This window comes from Mus caroli, unplaced genomic scaffold (genome assembly GCF_900094665.2).
Source record: "Mus caroli unplaced genomic scaffold, CAROLI_EIJ_v1.1 scaffold_10940_1, whole genome shotgun sequence".
NCBI classification, from domain to species: domain Eukaryota; kingdom Metazoa; phylum Chordata; class Mammalia; order Rodentia; family Muridae; genus Mus; species Mus caroli.
In genome coordinates this window covers 25,857-49,678 of record NW_018388443.1, presented here as the reverse complement: position 1 = coordinate 49,678, position 23,822 = coordinate 25,857, and the positions used below count along the sequence as shown (strand labels likewise).

Here is a 23,822-nt window from a genome sequence, read left to right as displayed (position 1 = left end):
ATGAGGCTTTCAGCAGAATTAAAATATAAATCATGGAGTATCTTCTTTATGATCAGTATTCAAATTGAAACAGAAAGCAGTGATACCATCATAATTTTTTCTCATCCCATATCCTGGAATATCACATTATACAGAAAAACTTTAATTGTTCTTTATAAATTCTCTGCAAAGCTAGAAAAATATAAGAGGATTCCTTCATAATTGGTAGAAGTATGTACTAGTAACATGGCAATATTTTTTTTTCTAGAAAGTAACAATTACAAAGAATTTATACTGGTAAGTTGATAATACATGAAATGACTTGCAAACCCTAGTGCCAATTTTCAGATACATGATAGTTTTATAATAAAAACAAAGTGTAATTAGAGGTATAAAAGTGTCTGATTACACAGTTTGACTCAACAAACTGAGGTCCAGGTGTTTGATTGAATTTTATTATTCGGCATACTTTCTACATTGTTTACCTGATAGAAACTTCATATTTCAGAATAATACTTGAGGAGTATAAGCAGCTTTGTAAAAATGTAGATAATTTTGGTATACTATATAAGTGGTTAAATTTAACTTATATTTCAGCTTTAGAATGTGTTTTCCTGAACTTGTGAAAAGAATCTGTCTGTGGTCTTAATAAAATAATATAGCATTTGGGGGCAAAAATGCAAAGAAGCAGCCCTGCACTGGAGGCCAAGATACAGAAAACTTCCACTGCAACCATAGTCTTGCCTTTGGTGCTATGATAGACAGGGATGAAAGTGATCCAGACACTGAAGAACACCAGCATGCTAAATGTCAAGAGCTTGGCTTCATTGAATGTATCAGGAAGATTCCTGGCCAAGAAAGCTACAGTGAAGCTTGCTAGAGCAACACAGCCCATGTATCCAAGGACACAGTAAAAGGCAATCACAGAGCCTTTGTTGCAAATAATGATGATGTGGCCATGTACCATTTGAACATCAGCATCAACAAATGGAGGAGAAGTTCCCAGCCAAATTCCACAAAGAATCAGCTGAATCATGGTGCATATGAGAATGATATATTTGGGTACCCCTGACACAAGCAGCCACCTCATTCTTCTTCCTGGAATAGTTATCTTGAATGCTAGTAGGACAGTAATTGTCTTAGCCAAGATTGTAGAGGTAGCCACAGTGAAAGCAATGGCAAAAGTGATCTGCTGCAGGATACAGATGACCGTAGTTGGATGACCAATGTAAAGCAAGGAACAGATAAAACAAAACACGAGGGAGATGAGTAGTATGTAGCTGAGAGTTTGGTTATTGGCTTTGACTATGGGAGTTTCTCTGTGTTTCAGGAACACGCAGAGTATACCTGATGCAAGGACAGAGAAGCATAGAGCAGAGCCAGCCAGAGCTTTTCCCAAAGGGTCTCTATAATCTAAAATAGACACAACTTTTTGGAGGCAGAGAGTATGGTCTTCATTTGCATATTGATCTTCTCGACACCTCACACACTGATCCATGTCTAGTATAGGAAGGAAAGTGTTATCAGAAATTTTTATTATCATTTACAAGATATACTGAGTTAATGCATTGGAAAAGTCATAGCTAAATTAGACTTGCATCTTGTGGTATAGGTTAATTTAAATGTGGAAGCTGCATAGCATTTGGTACAAATTGTAATGCTTGTCATCTTTATGCAAGATTTGCTTATAATTATCTTATATATTCAAAATATTTATAGTATATTTCAAAAACTCATACCATCACATAATTTTCATGTTTCCACAATCACATATCTTCGATTTATCATTCATGGAAACAAACGTTTATAATTAAATTATGCCCTAAATTATTATAATGGGCTGTGTCCATACATCTTACTGTTTAAAGATCAGCAATTCTTTTGTTCTACATGTGATCTCAAGGTGATTGTTAGACAAATAAATTATTTCCAATCCTTATCTTTGAAAACAATCTATGGTCATCATGTTACTAAAACATTTTAATCCCTAACTATGCTGCCAATAATTTACCTTTCACAAACAAATAAGTATAGCCCTTAAGGTATGAAAGGGACAGCCACCACTAGAAATAATCATAGTAATATTAAGAGTTTTGGAGCCTTGTCTAATGAATATATCTACAAAATTGATTTCTCATTTAAAACTTAAAATATCTAAAAAAGTAGATTTCAGATTGTCATAGTTAGTAGATAAAAATTTGTTGTGAGTTTATATATTGTATTTTCTAAATGATCGCTAGTAAAACCATAAAATCTCAACAAGAGGATCTTAAACATAAGCTGGGTGAGAAAAAAAAAACAATAAACATAATAAGGTGGAGTAGGGAAAGACTACCAGGCAAAAATGTTACCTATGGAACTAAAGACAACCAGGGAATGTTGACATACTTTGCTAGAGTAGAGGATACATACTAATTGTCCTTGAATAACAAAAGAGTCTTCCTCCAAAACACACAAGTAATACTATACAAACTAATTTATTGTACTTAGAAACATTTTATATACAGAAAGTCTTTGTGTGCATCAGCAATTAAAAAATCAGTCACAAATTTGAAAGGCAGCAAAGAGGGTTGATTTTGAAGTAAGGATAGGGAAAAGTAAAAAGATATTATTGTATTATAATCTTGGTAGTAAAAGTATCAAATTAAAATACTGATAATATCAAGGAAGGAAGAGACAGCATGAGAAATTTAACACCAAAATTTTTAAATGTCTAAAATAAAATATTCAGTTTCATGATTCAGTTCATGAATTTTGGTAAAGCACATTTTCCTCCAGTTTTTATAATTTCGGTAAGTTTTGACAGCCCAATGCTTCCAAGTTTGTGGTATTTATTCAGAAATATCTACATAATATTCTATTTCTTAAAAAAAAAATTGACAGTTAGTATGGTCTTTGAAAAAATAAACATTAAAAAATCACTTGAAGAAATTTGGTCAACAAAAACAATTTAAACAATATATTTCCACAATCCAGACCTCCTATAATCCAGAGGATAATAGAAGAATAAAAAACAACAAATGTTGATCTTTAATATTTATGAACATTAATGGACATAATTCCCCAAGAAAAAGACATAGACATAGGCTGCATATTTAAGCAGGACTAGAATTTTGCTTCATAAAGGAAATCCACTTCAGTGAAAAAGACAAGATACTACTTCAAATTAAAAGGTTGGAAATTATTTCCAGGCAAATGGCTGTAAGAAACAAGCTGGGATAGCAATTCTAATATCAAATAAAATAGATTTTAAAACAAAAGTTTTCAAAAAAAAAAAAAAAAAAGAAAGAAAGAAAGAAAGAAAGAAAGAAAGAAAGAAAGAAAGAAAAGGATGAATACCAGGTACTGATTAAAGGGAAAATCCAGAAGAAGGACCACTTGAACATCTTGAATATCTCTGCCCCCAAAGCAAAGGCACCCACATTTGTAAAAGAAACATAAGGAAGCTCAAAGTATACACTGAACCTATCTTACACAATAATAGGAGACCTTGACACTCCACTCCCAGCAATGGACAGATCATGGAAACAGAAACTAAACATAAGCAACAGTGAAACTAAGAGAAGGTATAAATCTAATGGACTTAATACACATCTACAGAACATTTCACCCTGAAAGAAAGAATATACCCTTCCAGCACCTCATGGTAGCTTCTCAAATAAAGACCATATGATTGGACACAAAACAAGTGTCAACCAATACAAGAAAATTGAAATAATCTCATGCATTCTATCAATCAGTACATACCAATGCTGTACTTCCACAACAACAAAACAACAGGAAGCCCACATATACATGGAAGCTGAACAACTATCTACTCAATGATAACTTAGTCAAGGAATAAAGAAAGAAAGAAATTAAATAGGCTTTAGAATTTAATGAAAATGAAAGCAAAAACATACCAAAACTTATGGGCCACAATAAAAGCAGTGGTAAGCAGAAAATTCATAGCTCTGGGTGCTTCCAAAAAGAATTGTAAAGAGCATATCCTAGCAGCTTAACAACATGTCATAAAGATCAAGAACAAATAATAATCAAACTCAGAGATGAAGTTATTCAAATAAAAACAAAGAGATCTACTCAAAGAATCAACAAAAGCATTAGATGGAGCATTGAGAAAATCAATAAGGTAGATAAATAATGAGGGCACAGAGACTATATTCAAATTAACAAAATCAGAAATGAAAATAGAGACATAACAATAGAAACTGAAGAAATTAAAAACTTGCCAAATCTTACTACAAAAGCCTATAATCAACAAAATTAGAAAATCTAGATGAAAGGGATAATGTTTTAGATACCAGATGCCAAACTTAAATCAGTATCAGAGAAACCATTAAACAGTAAAACAACCCTCAAGGAAATTGAATCAGTCAATCAAAGTCTACAAAGAATAAAATCACCAGGACCAATTGGTCTTTGTGTAGAATTCATTCAGACCTTAAGAAAAGACCTAAAATCATTACTTCTCACATTTTTTTCATAAAAAAATTTACAGGAGAAACACTATCTAGTAAATTCTATGAATCTACAGCTGAACTGATACCTTTATCACACAAAGACACAAAAAAGAAAGAGAACTTAAATCCATTTTTCTTCATGAACATTGATGTAAAAATACTCTATAAAATTCATGCAATCTGAATACAAGAATATATCAAAATGATCATTCACTCTTATCAAGAAGACTTCATCCCAGTAATGCAGGGTTGGTTCAACATATGGATATCCATCAACACAATATAATATATAAAAACTGCAATAAAAATAAAACCCCACAATGTGATCATCGCATTAGATTCTGAAAAAGCCTTTGACAAAATAAAAGAGCCCTTCTTGATAAAAGTATTGGAGAAACCTGGAAATCAAGGGCCATACCTAAATATAATAAATGCAATGTAGAGCAATCCTATGGCCAAAATCCCACTAAATATAGGGAAACGTGAAGCAATCCCACTAAAATCAGGGACAAGACAAGACTGTCCACTCTCCCCCATCTATTCAGTGTAGGTTTTGAAGGTCCAGCCATAGCAATTGAGATAAAATGAGATAAAATGAGATAAAATTATTACAAATTCAAAAGGAGGGAATAGAGATATCAGTACTTTCAGATGATATGATAATGCACACAAGTGATGCCAAAACAAACAAACAAACAAAAAAACAAAAAAAAAACATGAAAGAAGTCCTATACCTGATAAACAACTTCAGGAAAAGTGGCTGGATGCATAACTAACTCAAATGGATAAAGAACCTTCCTCTTATAAAAGAATAAATGTGCTGAGAAAGAAATTAGGTAAACCACATCATTAACATTAGTGACAAATAATATAAAATGCCCTTGTTTGACTGTAACCAAGCAAGTGAAAAATCTGTACATCAAGAACTTCAAGTCTCTGAAGAAAGAAATTGAAGAAGACTTCAAGATGGAAAGATCTCTTATGCTCATGGATAGACCAAATTAAAATATTAAAAATGGCCATTTTACAAAAGCAGTGGACAGATTCATTGCAGTCCCAATCAAAATTCCAACTCTATTCTCCACAGAGATAAAAAGCCATTCTAAAATTCAGTTAGAACAACAAAAACCCAGGATAGGAAAAAGTATTCTCAACAATAAGAGAACTTCTTGAGGAATCACCATCACTAAACTTAAGGTCTACTACGGAGCAACACTGATTAAAACTGCACGTTAATGGCACAGGTACATAACTGAAGTACAATTTAAGACCCAGCAATAAACCGAAATACCAAAAAAGCTAACACAATCCAGTGGAAAAAGACAGCACTTGTAAGAAATGGTGCTGGTTCAACTGGTGGTCAGCATGATGAAGTATGCAATAGAGCAAATCTTATCTATCTCTTTGTACAAAGCTAAAGTCCAAGTGGATCAAGAATCTCCACATAACCAGATACAATGAATCTAATATAAGAGGAAGTAGGAAAGAACCTCAAGTACATTGACAAGGAGAAAATTTCCTGAATAGAACACCCAGCCTTATGCTTTAAAGTCAAGATTGAACAAATGGAACCTCATAAAATTGAAAAGTTTGTGTAAGGCAAATGACATTGTCAATAGAAGTAAATTGTAACCCACTGATTAGGAAAATATCTTTAACCACCCTACATCTAAAATGGGCTAACATCCAAAATATGCAAAGAACTCAAGATGTTGGACTCCAGAGAACCAAATAACCCTATTAAAATGGGGTACAGAACTAAACAGCAAATTCTCAACAGAGGATTCTCAAATGGTTGAGAAGCACTTAAAGAAGAGCTTGCTGTCAGGCACCCAATGTAGACTCCTGAGAGGCTCTGCCAGAACCTGGCAAATAAAGAGGTGGATCCTTGCAGCTAATCATTGGACTGAGGAGGTGGTCTCCATTGTGGTAGTTAGAGAAAGGACTGATCTTTCTGAAGGGGTTTGCAACCCATAGAAAGAACAATATCAACCAACCAGATACCCCAGAGGTCTCAGGAACTAAAACCATCAACCGAAGCATACACATGGCAGGACCCATGGCTCCAGGCACATATGTAGCAGAGCATGGCCTTGTTGGATATCGATAGGAGGAGATGCCCTTTGTACTGAGAAAGCTTGAAGCCATTAAAGGAAGAGAGTGCAGGAGTGGGAGAATGGGGGAGCACGTGCATAGAAGCAGGGGGAGAAAGAAAGGGATAGGGGAGTTTTGTAGAAGAAACCAGGAAAGGGGATACTATTTGAAATGAAAGTAAATAAAATATTGTATAAAATTTAAAAAAATGTTTAATATCCTTAGTCAGCAGGAAAATGCAAATCAACAACCCTGAAATTCTACCTCACACCTATCACAAATGCTAAGATCAAAAACTCAGGTGAAAGCCGATGCTTACAAGGTTTTGGAGAAAGAGGGACACTCTTCCATTGCTGCTGGGATTGTGAGATGGTACAACCACTGGAAATAAGCTTGGTGTTTTCCTAGAAAATTGGAAATAAATTTACCTGAGGCCCCAGTATTACAGCTCTAGGGCAAATGATGCTCTAACATATAGCAAGGACACATGCTCCACTAAACTCTTAGCAGCCTTATTTATAATAGATAGAAGCTGGAAACAAACTAGAGGTACTCTCAACAGAGGAATGAGTACAGTAAATGTGGTATATTTCCACAATGGAATACTAATTAACTATTTTAAACAAAGACTTCACAAAACTCACAGGTCAATGGATAGAATGCGAAAATATCACCTTTGTTAGGTAACCCAGTCAAAAATAACACACACACACACACACACACATAAACACACCCACACACCCACACACACACACACACACACACACACACACACACACACACACACGGCATGGAATCTATAAGTGGATAATATCAAAAAAGAACCTGGGGAATTCCCACTATACACCTCTTATACCATATGAAAACCAAGAAGAAAGAAGACCACACCAATGTGTGGAAACTACAGTCCTACTCAGAAGTGGGAATGAAATAAACATTGGAAGTCAAGGGAGAGAGTGATCAGGAAGGGAGGGAGGGAGGGGTAGGGGAAAAAGGGAACAGGTCATCTAAGTACTGAGATAGAGGAAAAGTACAGAAGTTCATGAATTTTAAAGGAGAGTAACAATTGGGGAAGGGTAACTGGGTGTAGCCACTAGAAACTTCCAGATGCCAGGGACTCAAGCGATTCCCAGGATACAAGAGGGAGGACATTATCTGAAATACCCAACAAATTGGAGATAGAACCTATAGAGACCACATCTAGGGAATAGGCATGGCCCCCGTTTGAGCAATTGTGCCACACACACACATCCAAATTTTTAATCCTGAATTCTGCTTGTTAAGACAAAGTGCAGGGACAAAGAGTGGAGTAGAGATTCAAAGAAAGGCCATCCAGAGACTGCCCCACCTATGCAACTATCTCTTCTGCAGACACCAAACTCAGACAGTATTGCTGATACAAAGAAGCACTTGTTGACAGGAGCCTGATTTAGCTGTCACAGAGAAGTTCTGCTAGAGCCTAACCAATACAGATGCAAATGCACACAGCTTCAACTACATTCACGTATCAGTGGACAATTCATCAAGACAAAAGTATAAAACGAAAAGAAAATATTGAAGTCAATTAATCGTATAAATCAAATTACTGTAACAAATATATACATTTGCTAAACATTATTATTAGATCATTATGCTAAACATTAAAGAATAGATTTCTTTTTCACCAAATCACAGAGTTTTCTTAAAAATCTACCTACTCAAAAACAAGGCAAGTCTCAAAAGATCCAGGAAAAGTTAAATAACTCACTACATCCTAGCAAATCACCAGATATTAATGATGGGTATTATATTTAAAAGGAACCACAGAAGGCTTGCATACTCATAAGAAATGAACAGCACTTAGTTTAAAGATATAATGCATGAAACAAAAAAAATAAAGAGGAAATATAGACTTTCTAGGATTCAATGAACATCTGTACACAACAATCTCAAATACATGGGACACAATGTAAGAGCTGCTAAATCAAATTTTAATAGCACTAAGTATTTCCTTCAGAAAATAAAGAGATCTCATACTGGCAATTTGACAGCACATCTAAAGGCTCAACTAGAAAAACAACAAAAGGTTTAAATATACTTAAGGAAATTAGATGGCAATAAATTATGAATATGAGGGGTGAAATTAATAATATATATATAAAAAATAATGACTGCCAGGCAGTGGTGGCACATGCCTTTAATCTCAGCACTTGGGAGGCAGAGGCAGACATATTTCTGAGTCCAAGTTCAGCCAGGTCTACAGAGTGAGTTCCAGGACAGACAGGGCTATACAGAGAAACCTGGTAGGAAAAAAAAAGATAATGAGATAATGACAGAAGAACTTAGAAAATATAATTTTTTAATAATACGCTGACTATTATCCAATTAAAAGGTCATAGAAAAAACTTACAAAATAGTAAATGAATAGATAAATAAATAATAAAAAGAAAAACATAGCAGACACTGAAAGGAATTATTAGGACTAGCACTCCACAAAATCCAATGAAATATAGTAATATTATTTTCTGATATAGGATACTTACCAAATTGAAGTCGTAGCCAGACAAGCAATTTTCATAAACCAATGTCCCCCATTGACTAGAACCACTCAGTTAAATACTCCCAAACACAACAAAGCCTATGTCCAAATTGGTTTGAGGTAAAAATTCAACCAGAAATTCAAAGACATAACACCAGTACATCCCAAATAATTCCACAAAATAAATACAAAAGGAACATTTTCTAGCTCGTTTTCTGAATCTCTAGTTACCCTAACACACAAGCTACATAAAATTTCACTGGAGAAATGGAATTATAGGTTAATTTCTCGAACAAATAAACATTTAAAATTATTCAAAAATACAGCAAATATATTATTCACCTAATCATGATAAATACTTGTGTAATTTCTAATGCAAGAAACATACCTAAAGATACCAAAGACAATTGACAGCCATTCTATAGCCAAGATAAATACTGGCATAATTCCTAATGTAAGAAACACACCTAAAGTTTCTAAAGATAATTTATAGCAAGGTTATAGCCAACCAAGTGTGGATGCCTCAGTATCTTCTTAGAAAGGGAAACAAAATATTCTTGGAAGCAAATACAGAGACAAGGCTAGGAGCAAAGACCAAAGGATGACCATACAAAGACTACCCCATGTGGGAACCCATCTCATATATAGACACAAAATCCAAGACTATCTTGGATGCTAAGAGGTGCATGCTGACAGGAGTCTGATATACCTGTCTAGTGAGAAGCTCTGCCCGAACCTGACAAATACAGAGACAGAGAGGTTCACAGTTAACAATTGGACTTAGCAGAGGCTTCCCAATGGAGGAGTTAGAGAAAGGACTAAAGGAGATTTGAGGGTTTGCAACACCATAGGAAGAGCAATATTATCAACCAATCAGACCACAAGGAGCTCAAATACACATGGAGGGGACAAGGGCTCTAGCCTTTTATGAAGCAGAGGGTGGTTTTGTCGGGCACCAATGGGAGGAAAAGCCCTTGGCCTTTTCTCCAGTGTAGAGAAATGCCAGGGCAGGAAGACAGGGGTGGTTGTGTGGAAAGGGAAACATCCCAATAGAAGCAGGTTTGGGAGATGGAATAGAAGCATTCTGGGGGAAAAACAGGAAAGGGGATAACATTTGAAATGGAAAAAAAGAAAAAATCCAATAAAATATTAACATGTTATAACTAAATTTAAATATAAATTTATATTTTAATAATAATAGTGTTAATAATAATACAAACCATTATTCATATTGGTAACAATTTGGGACAAGAGGAATATACCTTCATTTCTGATGTGAGTGTAAATCAATATGGAAATAACTAAGAAAATTGTGATTAGATTTACCACCAAAACCAGCTTTAGCATTCTTACATATGGACCCAAAATATGTTCACCTAACCACAACACCATTTGCATTATTACAATCTTTTTAGTTTTATTGAAAAGAACCAGAAAATGAAAATAACCTAAATGTCCTTCAACTCAATAAAGGATAAAGAAAATATACTACACCTACACAGTGCAGTATGACTCACCTGTTTAAAATAAAATGACTCTACGAAATTTTGTACAGAACGGATGGAAAAAAAAAGAAGTCAACTTGAATAAAATAACCCAGTGACAGAAAGCAAATATTATATATATTGGCTCAAAATTGGAAATCACTCTTAAATAAATGATAAGAAGCTACAATGCACAAGCCCGAGACCTATGTACAGAAGAAGTCTGAAAAGTAAAAGATACTTCTCTCTGGGAAGAAGAAATATATCATTTTTGTTATTTGGGACCAAGAAGAAAGGAAAGGAAGTGATCTTTTGTAGGTTATGGAGAGAGAGCAGATGGAGACAAAAAGCTGGATTTGGAAGGTATTTCATGGGCAGTGTGGAAATACAGTTCAGTGGAAATCACCTGGATGTATAAAGATGATCCTATTGAGAACTTCTATTAACAAGTATACAGAGACTGAACGTTCCATCTTTGGTAACTAGGCCATTGGTATGAAGTGATAAATTCGGCTGTCTTGTTGGCTGAGTGGTTCCCATGAAAGTTCCTAAACAAGACCGAGTGATGCTAGAACAGAAGGTCATCATTTGAAACTTAAGTGTGTCCCTCCATTGCTGAGGACAGTTTCCTCGCAGGTTACTGAACATAAGGAGTGTAGCTCGTGTGGGGTAGAATCTAGCATTCACCCATATTACTGTCGCTTTGCCATGATCATGCATACTTCAGGCTATGACAAACCTAGACCTCATGTTACCACTAAATTGTCATCTGTGAAGTGTAAATCAAAGAATCCTGAGATACCACTTTACACCTGAGAGAATGGATATAATTAAAAAAAAATATCTCAAGTCATGGCACATGATGTCAAGACCATGTGCAAGCAGAAAAAGCTCCTCTATTGCTGGTGGTAGTGCAAATTTGTACAAGGACTTTTGAAATCAATTTGATATTTTCTCAGAAAACTAGGAATATGTGCACTTCATGACCAAGCTATACAACTCCTGTTATAGACCCAAAAGATGCCCCACTCTACCACAGAGAGACTTGTTCAGCTATGTTAATCTCAGCTTTATTCATAATACCAAGAAAAAAGAAACAAACAAGAATTCCCTCAACTGAAGAAAGGACAAAAAACAGGGCACACCTACACAAAAGAATACTATTCATCTAGCAAAAGCCCCACATCTTGAAATATGAATGGAATTTTAGTATATTATCCTGAGTTACATAGGCCAGAGCAAAAACAAAACAAAACAAAAACAAAAACAAACACACGGATCTTACATATTCATTTACATGTAGACATTAGCCATAAATTTCAGCATAAACATGCTACAATCCACTGGCCCCAAAAAACGGGATAATAAGGTGTTTCCAATTGAGGATATCCAAATATTACACAGAAGATGCAACTAAATAGTCTTTGGAAGTCAATTAAGATAGAAAAAGTTGTTGAATGGGGAGTAAGTGGGTAAAGAGATGGTGAAAAACTATGGGGTGAGGGTGTCCGAGAAAACTGGGAGTGAGAATAGAAATTGAGATGGGCTGCTCTGTGATGAGCTTGAGGCCTGGCAAAGGTAAGGATACAGGAAATATACAGTGATGACTCTAAGATTCTAAGCAGAAAGGGATATAGAAACTTAATTGGCTACCTTCTATAGATAGGCACAACTTCATGAGGAAGGAACGTGACATCATCAATCCATCCAGGGAACCTTCAATCAATACATGTGATGAGTATTTACAAGGGTAAAGATGGAGTTGTCTGTGGGAACCAATAATTTTCCCAAATTTTATGATGGAGCCAAAGTCTGCCACTATTAATAGTACTGTTATGCTTGTAAACAGGAATGTATTAGAACTGTCTCCTGAAGGGTTTCATGTAGCATCAGGTGTAAATAGATAGAAAAACCAACAGTAACTATCAGGATGAGTTTATCGAGTATTCTATAAATTGTGAAATAGACACAGTTGAGCTAGAAGTGTCAAGAACACTACAAGAACTCCCACAGCGTCAGATAACCTGGGCCTCTAGGAATTCAACGACTAGCCCACCAACTTGAGAGCATGCCATGACTGGAAGTAAGCTCCCTTATCATAAAAGCAAATGTACAGCTTTTTCTTCATCTGGGTCCTGTCACAAGTGGAGCAAAATCTATCTCCACCTTAGTGACCTGACATAGGATTTCGTTCCCCTACTTGGGCTGCCACATTGGGCCTCAGCACTAGTCCTGCTTTGAACATATAGCATGATGGAATAGAATCCAAGAGGAAGCAGTCCTTGTCTAATTGGAAGGATATAAGGGGGATGAATTTGAAAGAATGGGACTGGCAGAAGAGGAGAGATGGGGGATGTGAGTAGACTATAGAGTGAATAAAAGGTAAAGTATTGTAAATGCAAAGTATTCCTATTTTATTAAAATGGAAAAGCAAAACCATATCATAATGCAGTCAGAAATCTTTAGTGTTCTACAGAAATATTTAGGAAAAATATCGTTGTCCAGGGATCTAGAATAATGAGAGAGTTTATTATTTTAAAAAACCGTATATCTGAAGATTTTTACTCTTTGATGTGATATACATTTTACTTTCCACAATGGACTTTGAGAACTATGTTAATATGGGAGAAATATTCAATCTGAATATTTTGATAAATTATAACCTTACTTGTCATGTTGGAAATTTCATTTTCATGGCAGGGGTTACACACAAAACAGCAGATATCCCTTTCTTCCTGAGAGGATTTTCTGAGTCCTGGTCTGCAAGGTATACTACATATTGAGGGTAGAATCTGTGAAAAATTATACCCATTATAAAAATAAGTACAATATCATTAATATTATGGACAAGCATCCAGTGATTCACACAACAGAGATCCAATGGAAGACCTGGTTTAACACATATACATTAAATTTAACTGTTTTATATTTTTACAGATAAAATGAATGACTGCATGATGATTTATACATTAAGAAATAGCAAAAGCCAGGTGTGGTGGCACATGCCTTTAATTCCAGCACTAGGGAGCAGAGGCAGGCGGATTTCTGAGTTCAAGTCCAACCTGGACTACAAAGTGAGTTCCAGGACAGCCAGGACTATACAGAGAAACCCTGTCTCAAAAACACCAAAACAAACAAAATAATAAATAAATAAATAAATAAATAAATAAATAAATAAATAAAAATAAATAAATAAATACCAAGAAAAAGAGTGTAAGAATAAGAAAAGCAAGTCAATAAAAAAAAAAGAAATACCAATTATTTATTCCATGGCAAAGCAAAAGAGGTGTATATTTTAGGTAACTGTGGTACGGTTAAGCATTAAAGATATGACTTAAATACCTGATCCACATGTATCACCCACTCCATCATTTCCTTAAAGATATATAGCTGTTGACTACTTGGCAGATGACCTGAAAATCTTCCTATTTTCATTTTAAGTCCATAATCTTTTTGAAAATCCATTATATGGAAAATGTCATACTCTGTATCCTGTTTCAAATTCTGGTTCATGTTGACTAGGTCTCCAGCAGGATTGACAAATTGTAATGTCTTCAGAATAGAGAACATCTAAAACACAATTTTCATTTTGGTTTCAACTAGGCTTCCACATTAGAATGTAAATTATTATATTTCGAACATTCACAATTATTATTATCCTTTCCAAAAATCTAACTTTATGAGAAGAATTTGGCACTAAACGCAAAAATAAATTTCACGTGGATGTAAAGATAGTTCCACTTTGTTTACTAATACAATTTTTTTACTGGATTTGGAGCATTAAAACCTACAGTCCTGATTTTTATGCTTGGAGAGTAATGATAAGTCCTCTACGTTTTTTTCTGCCACTTGAGTCATTTGATCACAGTCAATGGAATAGAAATTATTAATAAGTGAACTTCATGGAAAAGTACTTGATAGTATCTGGGATTTATTTAGTAACTTGAGTAGCAACATTTGAATAACATAGAAGACAAGTAATTTACTTATTTCTATTGAATAATTTCATAAGAAATATTAATACATGAGACTCATATGTGGAATAAATATCTGGAAATTAATTTATGACTTAGTGAATGTTGATTTTCATACTAGTGTCAACTGTGTCATATTATATGACAGTAACACGATCTGTCAACTATGCAGTAATGGAGTACAGAACTTTGTACTTTTATGGGTGAAATTTCTTATTGACATGGCTTTAGACCATGTGGTTCTATTAAAGAACTCAAACCATATAAATGCCATTTAGTGTAATACTCATTACCTTCCAGGTGTCAAATTCAAGTTCCTTCCCAGCATTATTTGACCACGTGTCTACTTGTTGCAGAAGCATCTCATGGAGTGAATGGGCCACAGCATATATAGCATTGTATAAGTTATAGCATGTATCACTCATGGCCATTCCAAGTGGTGTCATGAATAACCACTTAAATACAATTTTGGTTGGACAATTCTTCAGCTTCTTACAATTCGATGGTGGCAAAGAACATCTAAAATATGTCCACCATAGTTTGGCAAAGGAAAATTCACTACTGTAATTTGAAGGATGTACTGTTTGGATAAATTGTTGAAAACCTGATATTTCAGGTTTCTGGTGTGAAAAAATGAATGTCCCAGAGGAGGAATATAGCATGAAATCTCCTAGATTTGTGATCATATCAAATTGTGACACACTAACCCAGATTCTAAAAATGCCTTTGGATTTACACAAATGGAGGACAAGATCAATGGGAGAGGTGTAGTCTCCATACACTATCACAACTTTTGCTGATGACATTACAATTGTGTTAAAATACCTATGAAACTCTTTACGGGCCATGCTATGCTCAGTTAGGATAGTAATCGCAAATGATAAACAGACAATGTGTTTTTGCATTTCTCCTCTCAATTCAGAAAGGAATTGAATTCCATGGTCATCATTTGTAATCATCGCTCCTATCCAGTTCCATCTGAAATGAACCATTAGGGACACCATGGCTAGTGATAGAGATGTGTCCTTTGGAGATATCTGGTAAAGGTGAGGCAATTGCTCATTATCACTCAAAGAAAGATGAAAATGACCACAGTAAAGCTGAAAAAATACAGAACATAGGCAACAATATGAACATGATGGAATGCAGAGTGTGCTTGAGCAAAGTGTATTCATACTAGAAAGCATTTATTCTTCATCTCATTATTACAGTTGTTTCCAACCTCTTGTGATTCTCTAAACAATAAAAGTAAACTGAGTCTTCTGATATAACATTCCACAATGTTGTTGCCTTCCATGCCCATTTATGATAAAGTTGTGGTTTTTTTGCAACAAAACATATCTATGAATTTATGCTTGGTAGATCATAATAAACATAAGCCCTTTTTCTGCCTGTATAACTGCCATCATACTCAGAATGACTCTGTTGTGAGAAAGTATTTCCTTAAAATTAATCCACCTTGACTTACCTCAGGAATGCTATACATGAACATGAATGGTCCTAGTCTTGTAGTTACTGCCCATATAGGAGCTGTAAATATAATTAAATATCTTCTCTCATCTGTGCAGTAGTAATTAGGAATAAATTCCTCAGTTTGCAAAGCCAAACTTGTATTTTCATCATATTTTTGTCGGAGACATTCAATATTTACTACCAGAGAAATGTTAGGTAAAATATGGAAGTTCATATTTATTTCTTCCAAGGCAAGATAAACAGAGAAAATCAAATGGTTGGTCTTGGGTGTCACCCTGAAAATAGAGCAGTAGAGAATAAAATTTCTAAAACTGTACAAGAAAGAGACAGAAAAATCCTAGCATAGAGAAAGGAATTCAACACAAAAATCCGACAGTTATGTACTGGTTTTACCTGATAGAAAAGGGAATATAGCATAGGTTTACATAAAATTCTCTAAATTCCTAAAAAATAAATTTCTGTTGTTTTATACCATCTATGAACACAAATCATAAGGCTATCACCAGCCTTCTTCTCCATGTTCATAATGATGGCATAGATTATGTTTAGATCTAATCTGAAAAAAAATGATCACCTTGCACTTTCTCCTATAATCCATGTTTCTCTAACTTTAATGATGTTACTCAGAAATATCTAAAACACAACATTAAAATTTTTTCTAGTAGGTATTTAGGCAGAATATCTCTTCATACTTCTAATAGTATATCCATGAAAGTTTCCTATTTGAGATTTAAATTTGTGTTGTTTAATTTTATCTCTACCATCATGGTCATGTTTTGGAGAATCCTAATTTATTCACATTAGTCTAATATATTGTTTTGCAAGTAGATCACAAACAATGTCGGTACAACAGTACTCCAATATATTACTTCTAAAAATAACTGGCTTATGTAACTGTGCAGTCATGTTTATATTAATGATATAAATGTCCAAGTATTGGTTACAAATTAACAGTGAATAGCTGTACAACAATCTCTTTTGTGTAGGCACAATGTAGCATAAGAAACATACATTGTTTTGGAACCATATCTTCTATGTAATATAAAATGCTTTATAAGAAATTGTATATAATCATTCTACTATGTTATACACACACACACACACACACATACACACAAACACACATATTTGTAAATGATCATGACCATATTTAAACTTAAATACTGAGTCTTGTATGCATCCAAAATTTATGTTCTACATAAAATGTTACCTTTTGTTGTTAAAGTCTAGATAGGAAATTATTGCCTTGATATTTTTCTATTAACAGTAATTAAAAAGAAATCAAAACACTTCTCTAGATCTCCCTCCTTCTGAACCACCTGAAAATACATAGAGTGCACATTTATGGAGTCTAAATTGTTAGAATTCTGGACATAAAAATCACATACTTTTAAAAGAGAACACTTAGACATATTGTCTCTGCTAGAAAAAATTGAAAATAAATATGAATTAAAAAACATTTACTTACATAAGACAAGGCTTATCTGAAAAAGCTTATCACAGGCTTATGGGAGATGTGCAAATGAGTTTCTGAAGATGTTCTTGTTCACACAACTCTCCTACATTCTTTCACATCTATATCTGAGCATTTGGATTTCTGGTACATCTCCTCCATCCTACATTTTACTGTGAATATTGTTTTTTTTATTTGATTCTCATTTTCTCTATTATATAAACACATGGCTTCAACAATTTCTTCTAAATATTTTCTTTGATCTAATCCAAAGACAAAAATATTGTTTACCTCTATTTTTATTTTATTCTTACATATTTTATTTAAAAGTGAATAGAATGTTTGCCTAAAGGAGTCAATGTCACTGTACTAATCTCTCTCTTCTTCTCTCTGACTCATACACACAGACACACAAATATATGTACGTATATATCTATGTATATACATATTATACCATTTTAAATATGATATTATTGAAAATTTAAAATCTTTTAAAAAATAAATGTCCTACAACATTGTGGAGAAATTATAACAATTTCTTCAAATAAAATCTCAAAAACAGAAACCCCAATTTAAAAAAGATATTACATCAAATGTATATCAATTTTAATAAAGTACATTCAATTCCCATAAATCCAAACACATTGAAGGTTACTAGGAAAACAGAAATAAATTTAAACATTGATTGAATATAGGAGATGTAAATAAACAGTGATAATGAGAAGTAAAATTATGAAATATGTTAATGAAAGTTTTTGTAATAGAAATGTCTGGACCTATAGTAATCCTCTGTCAAATTTTATCAGGTATCACAGACAACATTTTTAATTGTAGCAATTATAAATAGAAATACCAAGTCATAGCTTGTATGGACACCTTGAAACAAATTAAAAATTATCTTCTGGAATAGGTAGATGATTATAAGTTTCTAATTGACAAATTTTCATACATTTCTGACATTAATACAAAAAATATATGGCAATGCCTTTAAAACTCTATGTCAAAGAAATAAAAGAGAAATTATTCCTTGTGAAAAATAGTTCTCTCAGTCCTGAACTCTGCTGCAGGATTCTTTTACCACAAAAATTTGAAGGTTTGCTAGGTAGATTATTTGAATAAAATCTGTATATCTTCTTAATACATGTAACTAATGATAAGGGCAGATACCCATATGGCTGATGTACAAGAATTGGACACCCATGCCACAATGAAACATAAGCAGACCAATAAAGACCAATATATTTTAGTCTCTATGAAATCAGCCAAAAACAATGTTTGTTCCAAATTTCTCAGTAAATCTGAAGAAAAAATAACTTGGAAAGTGGCAAATTATGGTAGTCTCTCTACTAGCAAGTTCAATACCATGTGTCATTCATTCAGCATTTACTTAGAGATTGTAACTCAAAAATGAAAAACAATAAGGTACTCATAAAACAACCAGGATTGAAAAATTTGCCAGCATTGAAACAAAATAAATTTTGGATATCTCCTAGAAAAGGAGAGCCAGAAGACACATGGTATCATGGTCTACATCCCAGAATCTCTATAATGTCTTGTCTCTTATGATAAAGTAAAATATGTAAATGATGTATGCACTTACTGCTTGTCTAGATTCCAACTGAAATAATCATTCTTCACATAACCATGTTTTGTAGAAATATAAAATAAACAATAAGTTTCTTTATCTCCTAGTTTATTTTCAGTATCTTTTATTCTCCAAAAGCATTTGGGGTCACTCAAATGACAAAAAATAAAGGAAATTTGTAGAAACCAGAAGAAAGAGATCAAAGAAAACATCTTTTTCTTGTCCGTAAGATATCTGCCTGAGCAAAATGCAGCTTATACATTCAGATAGACAGAGTCTCATGTATTAATATTTTGTGAACCCATCCAGGCGACACTATTTATTACTGTACCTACTACTAATGGACAAATGTACTTCTCTTAGCAATTTACTTTTCAGTTCCTTGTTTTCCTCTGGAGGATTCTTAAATACTCTATATCCTTAGGCTCCACATCTGAGATCATATGTGCATATAACAAATAAGGTGTAATAACTTTCTTCATGATTACCCTTTACATCCATATCCCTTATGATTACATCCATGTCTGTAGACATGAACATCATTTATGATTCCTCTTGGGCAAATTTTCTTACAAGCCTAGTTCATCAAACCAGGTTTTTGATGACAATTTGAAATAGTTAACTCAGATTACATCAGGTATTCCAAATGAGCTTTGCTTCAAATTATGACAATGACTCCAACTGAACTCAACTGAACTCAGTAATAAACAAATTAACAATATCATGCAATGCCTGCCTGTGTCACTTGCACTTGCAGTGATTAATTTTATAAGGTGTCTTATAGAGTGTTTTCCTCTATCTTTAATTCATAACTATAAATTGAATTACTTTTGTGTCAGTGTTATAGAGAAAGAGTAATTTGAATTTAACGTTTTCTAAAATTTATTCTGTAAAAGCTGATTTCACAGAAAATTTAAGGCTAGTAAAATGTACTTTCATTTTTCTGAGGGGAAGTTTAAACAACAAGTTGAGTGTACAGAATATCATCCTTTACCTCAATTTTTATTAACCTTAATTGTTATACTGAATAAAAATTCCAGTCTATTATAATGTAAGAGCTTTTGCATAATGATTCATACTTACAATGACCATAAGCTCTAGATTATATTCAGTTTCTATTACTATTTAAAGTTATTTATAATCATTTTTATTTACTCCTCTTCTGTTGTAGTTTACTTTATGGGACATTTTGTGAGTAATATATATGCAATAGGAAACAAAAATTATGCCTTAAAGAGTGAAAAAGTCTCACTAAAAAAGACAGCTAAAGACAGCCACAGTGTATGTGGCTAGGCATATAAACTTCTAATTTTTTTAAATATCATTGTTAGAATAAATTTTCCAAAATATATGGGTTCTGTCATTCATTACTTTTGTGTTTTGCTTTTTACATTTTGCTATATTATATTTCATTGATCTGCCTGTGATATTTTTATAAAATTAATTTTTTGTTCTTTGATAGTCTTTATTTTTGCACTATTTTTGATTATAATAATATACTTCCCTAATTCTTTCTACTCCCACATTTATCATACAAAGAACTTTGGTACATAATTTTTTACATCTATGAAGCCTACATTTTGCTGGAAAATTGCTTAGGATAAGTGGTTGTTCAAAGAAAGACAGTCACGTTGTTTGGGTGTGGATTATATTAAAATATAAAAATCTGTCTTTATTTCCTAGGAACTAAAATTTCCATTCATTAATACCAATGATGGAATTGTGTATGCAGCTCTCCTCTCGACATTTGGATATAATCTTTCTTAGATTTACAAGGCTTTGTGTTTCCTGGTAAAGTTCCTGGGATTTTATACCTGCCCTGGTATTTCTAAGAGTATGTTTTCTTCTAGTCATCTACAAACTCTGTAACTTACATTCAGTCTGCTCAGATTACTTTAGTAATTCCCTTGTCCTGAGGAACATGGATTAACTGTGATATCCTCAGACTAGAATATTGTGTAGTTTTTCATTATTATCATTTCAGTTCAGTCACATCTCTCTCTTAATTATATACAAAGAAATAGAAACTTTTAAGATATGTGTTGAGAGCTCTCTTGGAATATGCAATTAATTTAAGAAATCTGGGAACCTATACCCGCTGTCCACATATGTAGCAATAGTTCAGTTTGGCCTTAGTGGAGGTCCTTCAACAACTGAAGCAGGGGCTACCCTGGGTTGTCTTCCTGTGGTTCTTGTTCCCCTAAGTGGACTGAGTTTTCTGACCTCAATTGGAGGTGATGTGCCTAGTCCTGCAGTGACTTGGTATTCCAGGATGGGACTGTACCGAGTGTGGTGAGCGTCCTCTTCTCAGAGGAGAACATTTCTTAGTTAGGGTTTTACTTCTGTGAGCAGATATCATGACCAAAGAAACTCTTTTATGGACAACATTCAAATAGGACTGGTTTACAGGTTAAGAGGCTCATCAAAGTAGGAGTATGAGAGTATCCAGATGGTGCAGGGAGCTGCGTTTTTCAAAGGCAAACAGGAAAGATTTTTACAGTGATCTGAAATCCCGTGCCCACATTGACAGACGTCCTATAACAACACTATCGTTGTTTTGTCTGTCCATATGAAGGTTGTCTTCTGATTTCTGTCCGCACCTCAGAGTTAACCCTGTGCTATAGTTCTCTGCAGCACTATCCCGCACAGAGACAGCTTGTCTCCCAGGAGCACTGACACACCCAAGATTAGAGGCTCAAAAGAGGTTCCAGTCAGAGCGAGTAAGACAAACTAACATCAGAGAACCAGATGGTATGAGGCGTAACATAGAATATAAGCAATAGAAATCAAGGCTACTTGTCATCATCTGAACCCAGTTCTCACATCACAAGCCTTGAATACTACACAGACCTGAAAAACAAGATTCTAAAATTCCCTTTTATTGTTGGGTTCTTGTGAGGTTTAGGTATCAGAGTAATTGTGGCTTCATAGAATGAATTAGGTAGTATTTCTTCTCTTTCTCTATTCTGGAATAGTTGAAGGTGTATTTTTATAATATCTTTGTAGAAGGTCTGGTAGAATTCTGCACTAAAGCTTTCTGACCCTGGGCTGGTTTTTTTTTTTTTTTTTTTTTTTTTTTTGGGGGGTTTTTTTTATTTTTTTTGGTGATTTGGGACTGTTTAGATTGTTTATGTGCTCTTGATTTAAGTTTAATACGTGGCATCTGTCTTGAAAATCATCAGTCTCATCTGCATTTTCTAGTTATGTTGAGTATAGGCTTTGTAATTGAATCTGATCATTTATTTTACTTTCCTCAGTTCCTGTTGTTATGCCTTTCTTTCCTTTCTGATTTTGTCAATTTGGATACTATCTCTGGGTCCTTTAATTGCTTTATCTAGTGGTATATCTATCTTGTTGATATTTTCAATCAACCAGCATTTGGTTCCTTGATTTTCTGTATTCTTCACTATTTTTCATTTGGTTGATTTTTGCCATGAGTTTGACTATTTCCTGCTTTCTACTCCACTTGGATGTGTTTCCTTTTTCTTTCTTTCTTTCTTTCTTTCTTTCTTTCTTTCTTTCTTTCTTTCTTTCTTTCTTTCTTTTTTTTTTTCTCTCAGGTGTGCTGTTAAGTTGGTAGTGTATGATTTCTCCAACTCCTTTATCAGGTCACTTAGTATCAAAAATTTTCCTCTTATCACTGCTTTTATTTTTCCCTATAAGTTTGGAATGCTGTTTCATCAATTTCATATTTTTGATAACTCTATTAGATGTCACATTATCTAAATGAGCAGAGGTATTGGAATGTGTGGCAGAAACATTCAACATCTCATGAAAGGTTCCAGTCAGCAATGCAAAGGCTGACAAACTGGTACTAGCACCTGCCTCATTACTTAAAATCCATTGGTCATATGGCCAAATATTTTCTATTCCTGTAGCATCTCCTTTATCATTCATTACGGCAAAACCCAATGGAGGTGACAAAAAGAAAACCCTTTGCTATTTCTTTCTGAGGAAAAATTTTTGATTGACAAGGTGGAAAAACTATAGGAAATGCAAGGTCCGGATGACACCAGGGCATGCTGTGTATAGCAGTAGAATTGCCAACAGGCCATCCTGATCTTTTGGGAATAGTCACATTTCCCTTTATCATAATAGTGGTGATGTTTATAGGTGAAGTTACATTATTTCCAACATCACTTGAGCCTGTTTGTGCTCCTTGAACAACTTGCGTTAAAGCATTAAGTAACACCCCAGAGCTCACTTTATTTTGGCTAATGGGATCTGCCCAATTAGAGATAATCTTTTTCTTTAAAAACATACAGGGTGTAAAAGGTTTATCCACATTATGTACAAATCATAATGTATAATTTAAATGAAAACTCATACTATTATACACCCTTGGCTCTTGAGGAGTTTGTCGTTCACAAGGCATATCCAAAAAACCATTCAGTTGCAAAAAACAAAGGCAAGGTAGAAGAATTGGAATGTACCAGTAAGGGTACTGGCCATGATCTCACTACGGCCCCCAAAGGTATACTTATCCCTGTCTCAATCATCAGGAGAAAGAATAACAGGATCGTCTTGGGATTCATCTTGATCTTTCACAGTTCTTGTCAGTCGCGTAGGAACCCAAAGTGGATTATCTTCACCCTGTGGAAAAACACAACTAGCTCCCCTCGATCTGATTAATATGGGATCTGGGCCATACAATTTATTATCAAGATTATTTTTCCATTTGACCATTTTATTGGGTAGTTGAGGCCATTTTCTGTGCCTTTCGGCTGGTGATCTTCCAGCATCATCCAATTTAAAAAAAAAAAAATTAAGAGTAAATATTGTACGGGATAGAGCCATCTTTG

At 34.1% G+C, this 23,822-nt stretch overlaps 1 protein-coding gene across 1 annotated transcript; it reads right to left on the bottom strand.

Moving 5' to 3' along the window:
• Positions 1 to 565: 565 nt before the first annotated feature.
• LOC110287609 (vomeronasal type-2 receptor 116-like) lies at positions 566 to 19,232 on the bottom strand. Its single transcript, XM_021154180.1, has 6 exons — positions 19,036 to 19,232; positions 15,978 to 16,257; positions 14,803 to 15,609; positions 13,878 to 14,105; positions 13,204 to 13,327; positions 566 to 1,479 (listed from the first exon to the last, which is right to left on the bottom strand). The coding sequence occupies exons 1-6, from the start codon at positions 19,230 to 19,232 to the stop codon at positions 566 to 568; spliced, it is 2,550 nt and encodes an 849-aa protein (XP_021009839.1).
• Between the last annotated feature and the right edge of the window lie 4,590 nt (positions 19,233 to 23,822).

Bases quoted from the DNA above. Each gene is read 5' to 3' on its own strand.
- LOC110287609 (XM_021154180.1), bottom strand. From the start codon at position 19,232: ATGTTTTCTTTGATCTCTTTCTTCTGGTTTCTACAAATTTCCTTTATT. The intron at 16,258-19,035 runs GTAAGTGCATAC...CTCTATTTTCAG, and splicing joins AGTTGGAATCTAGACAAGCA to GGTGACACCCAAGACCAACC. The intron at 13,328-13,877 runs GTATTTAAGTCA...AATTTTTCACAG, and splicing joins GGGTGATACATGTGGATCAG to ATTCTACCCTCAATATGTAG.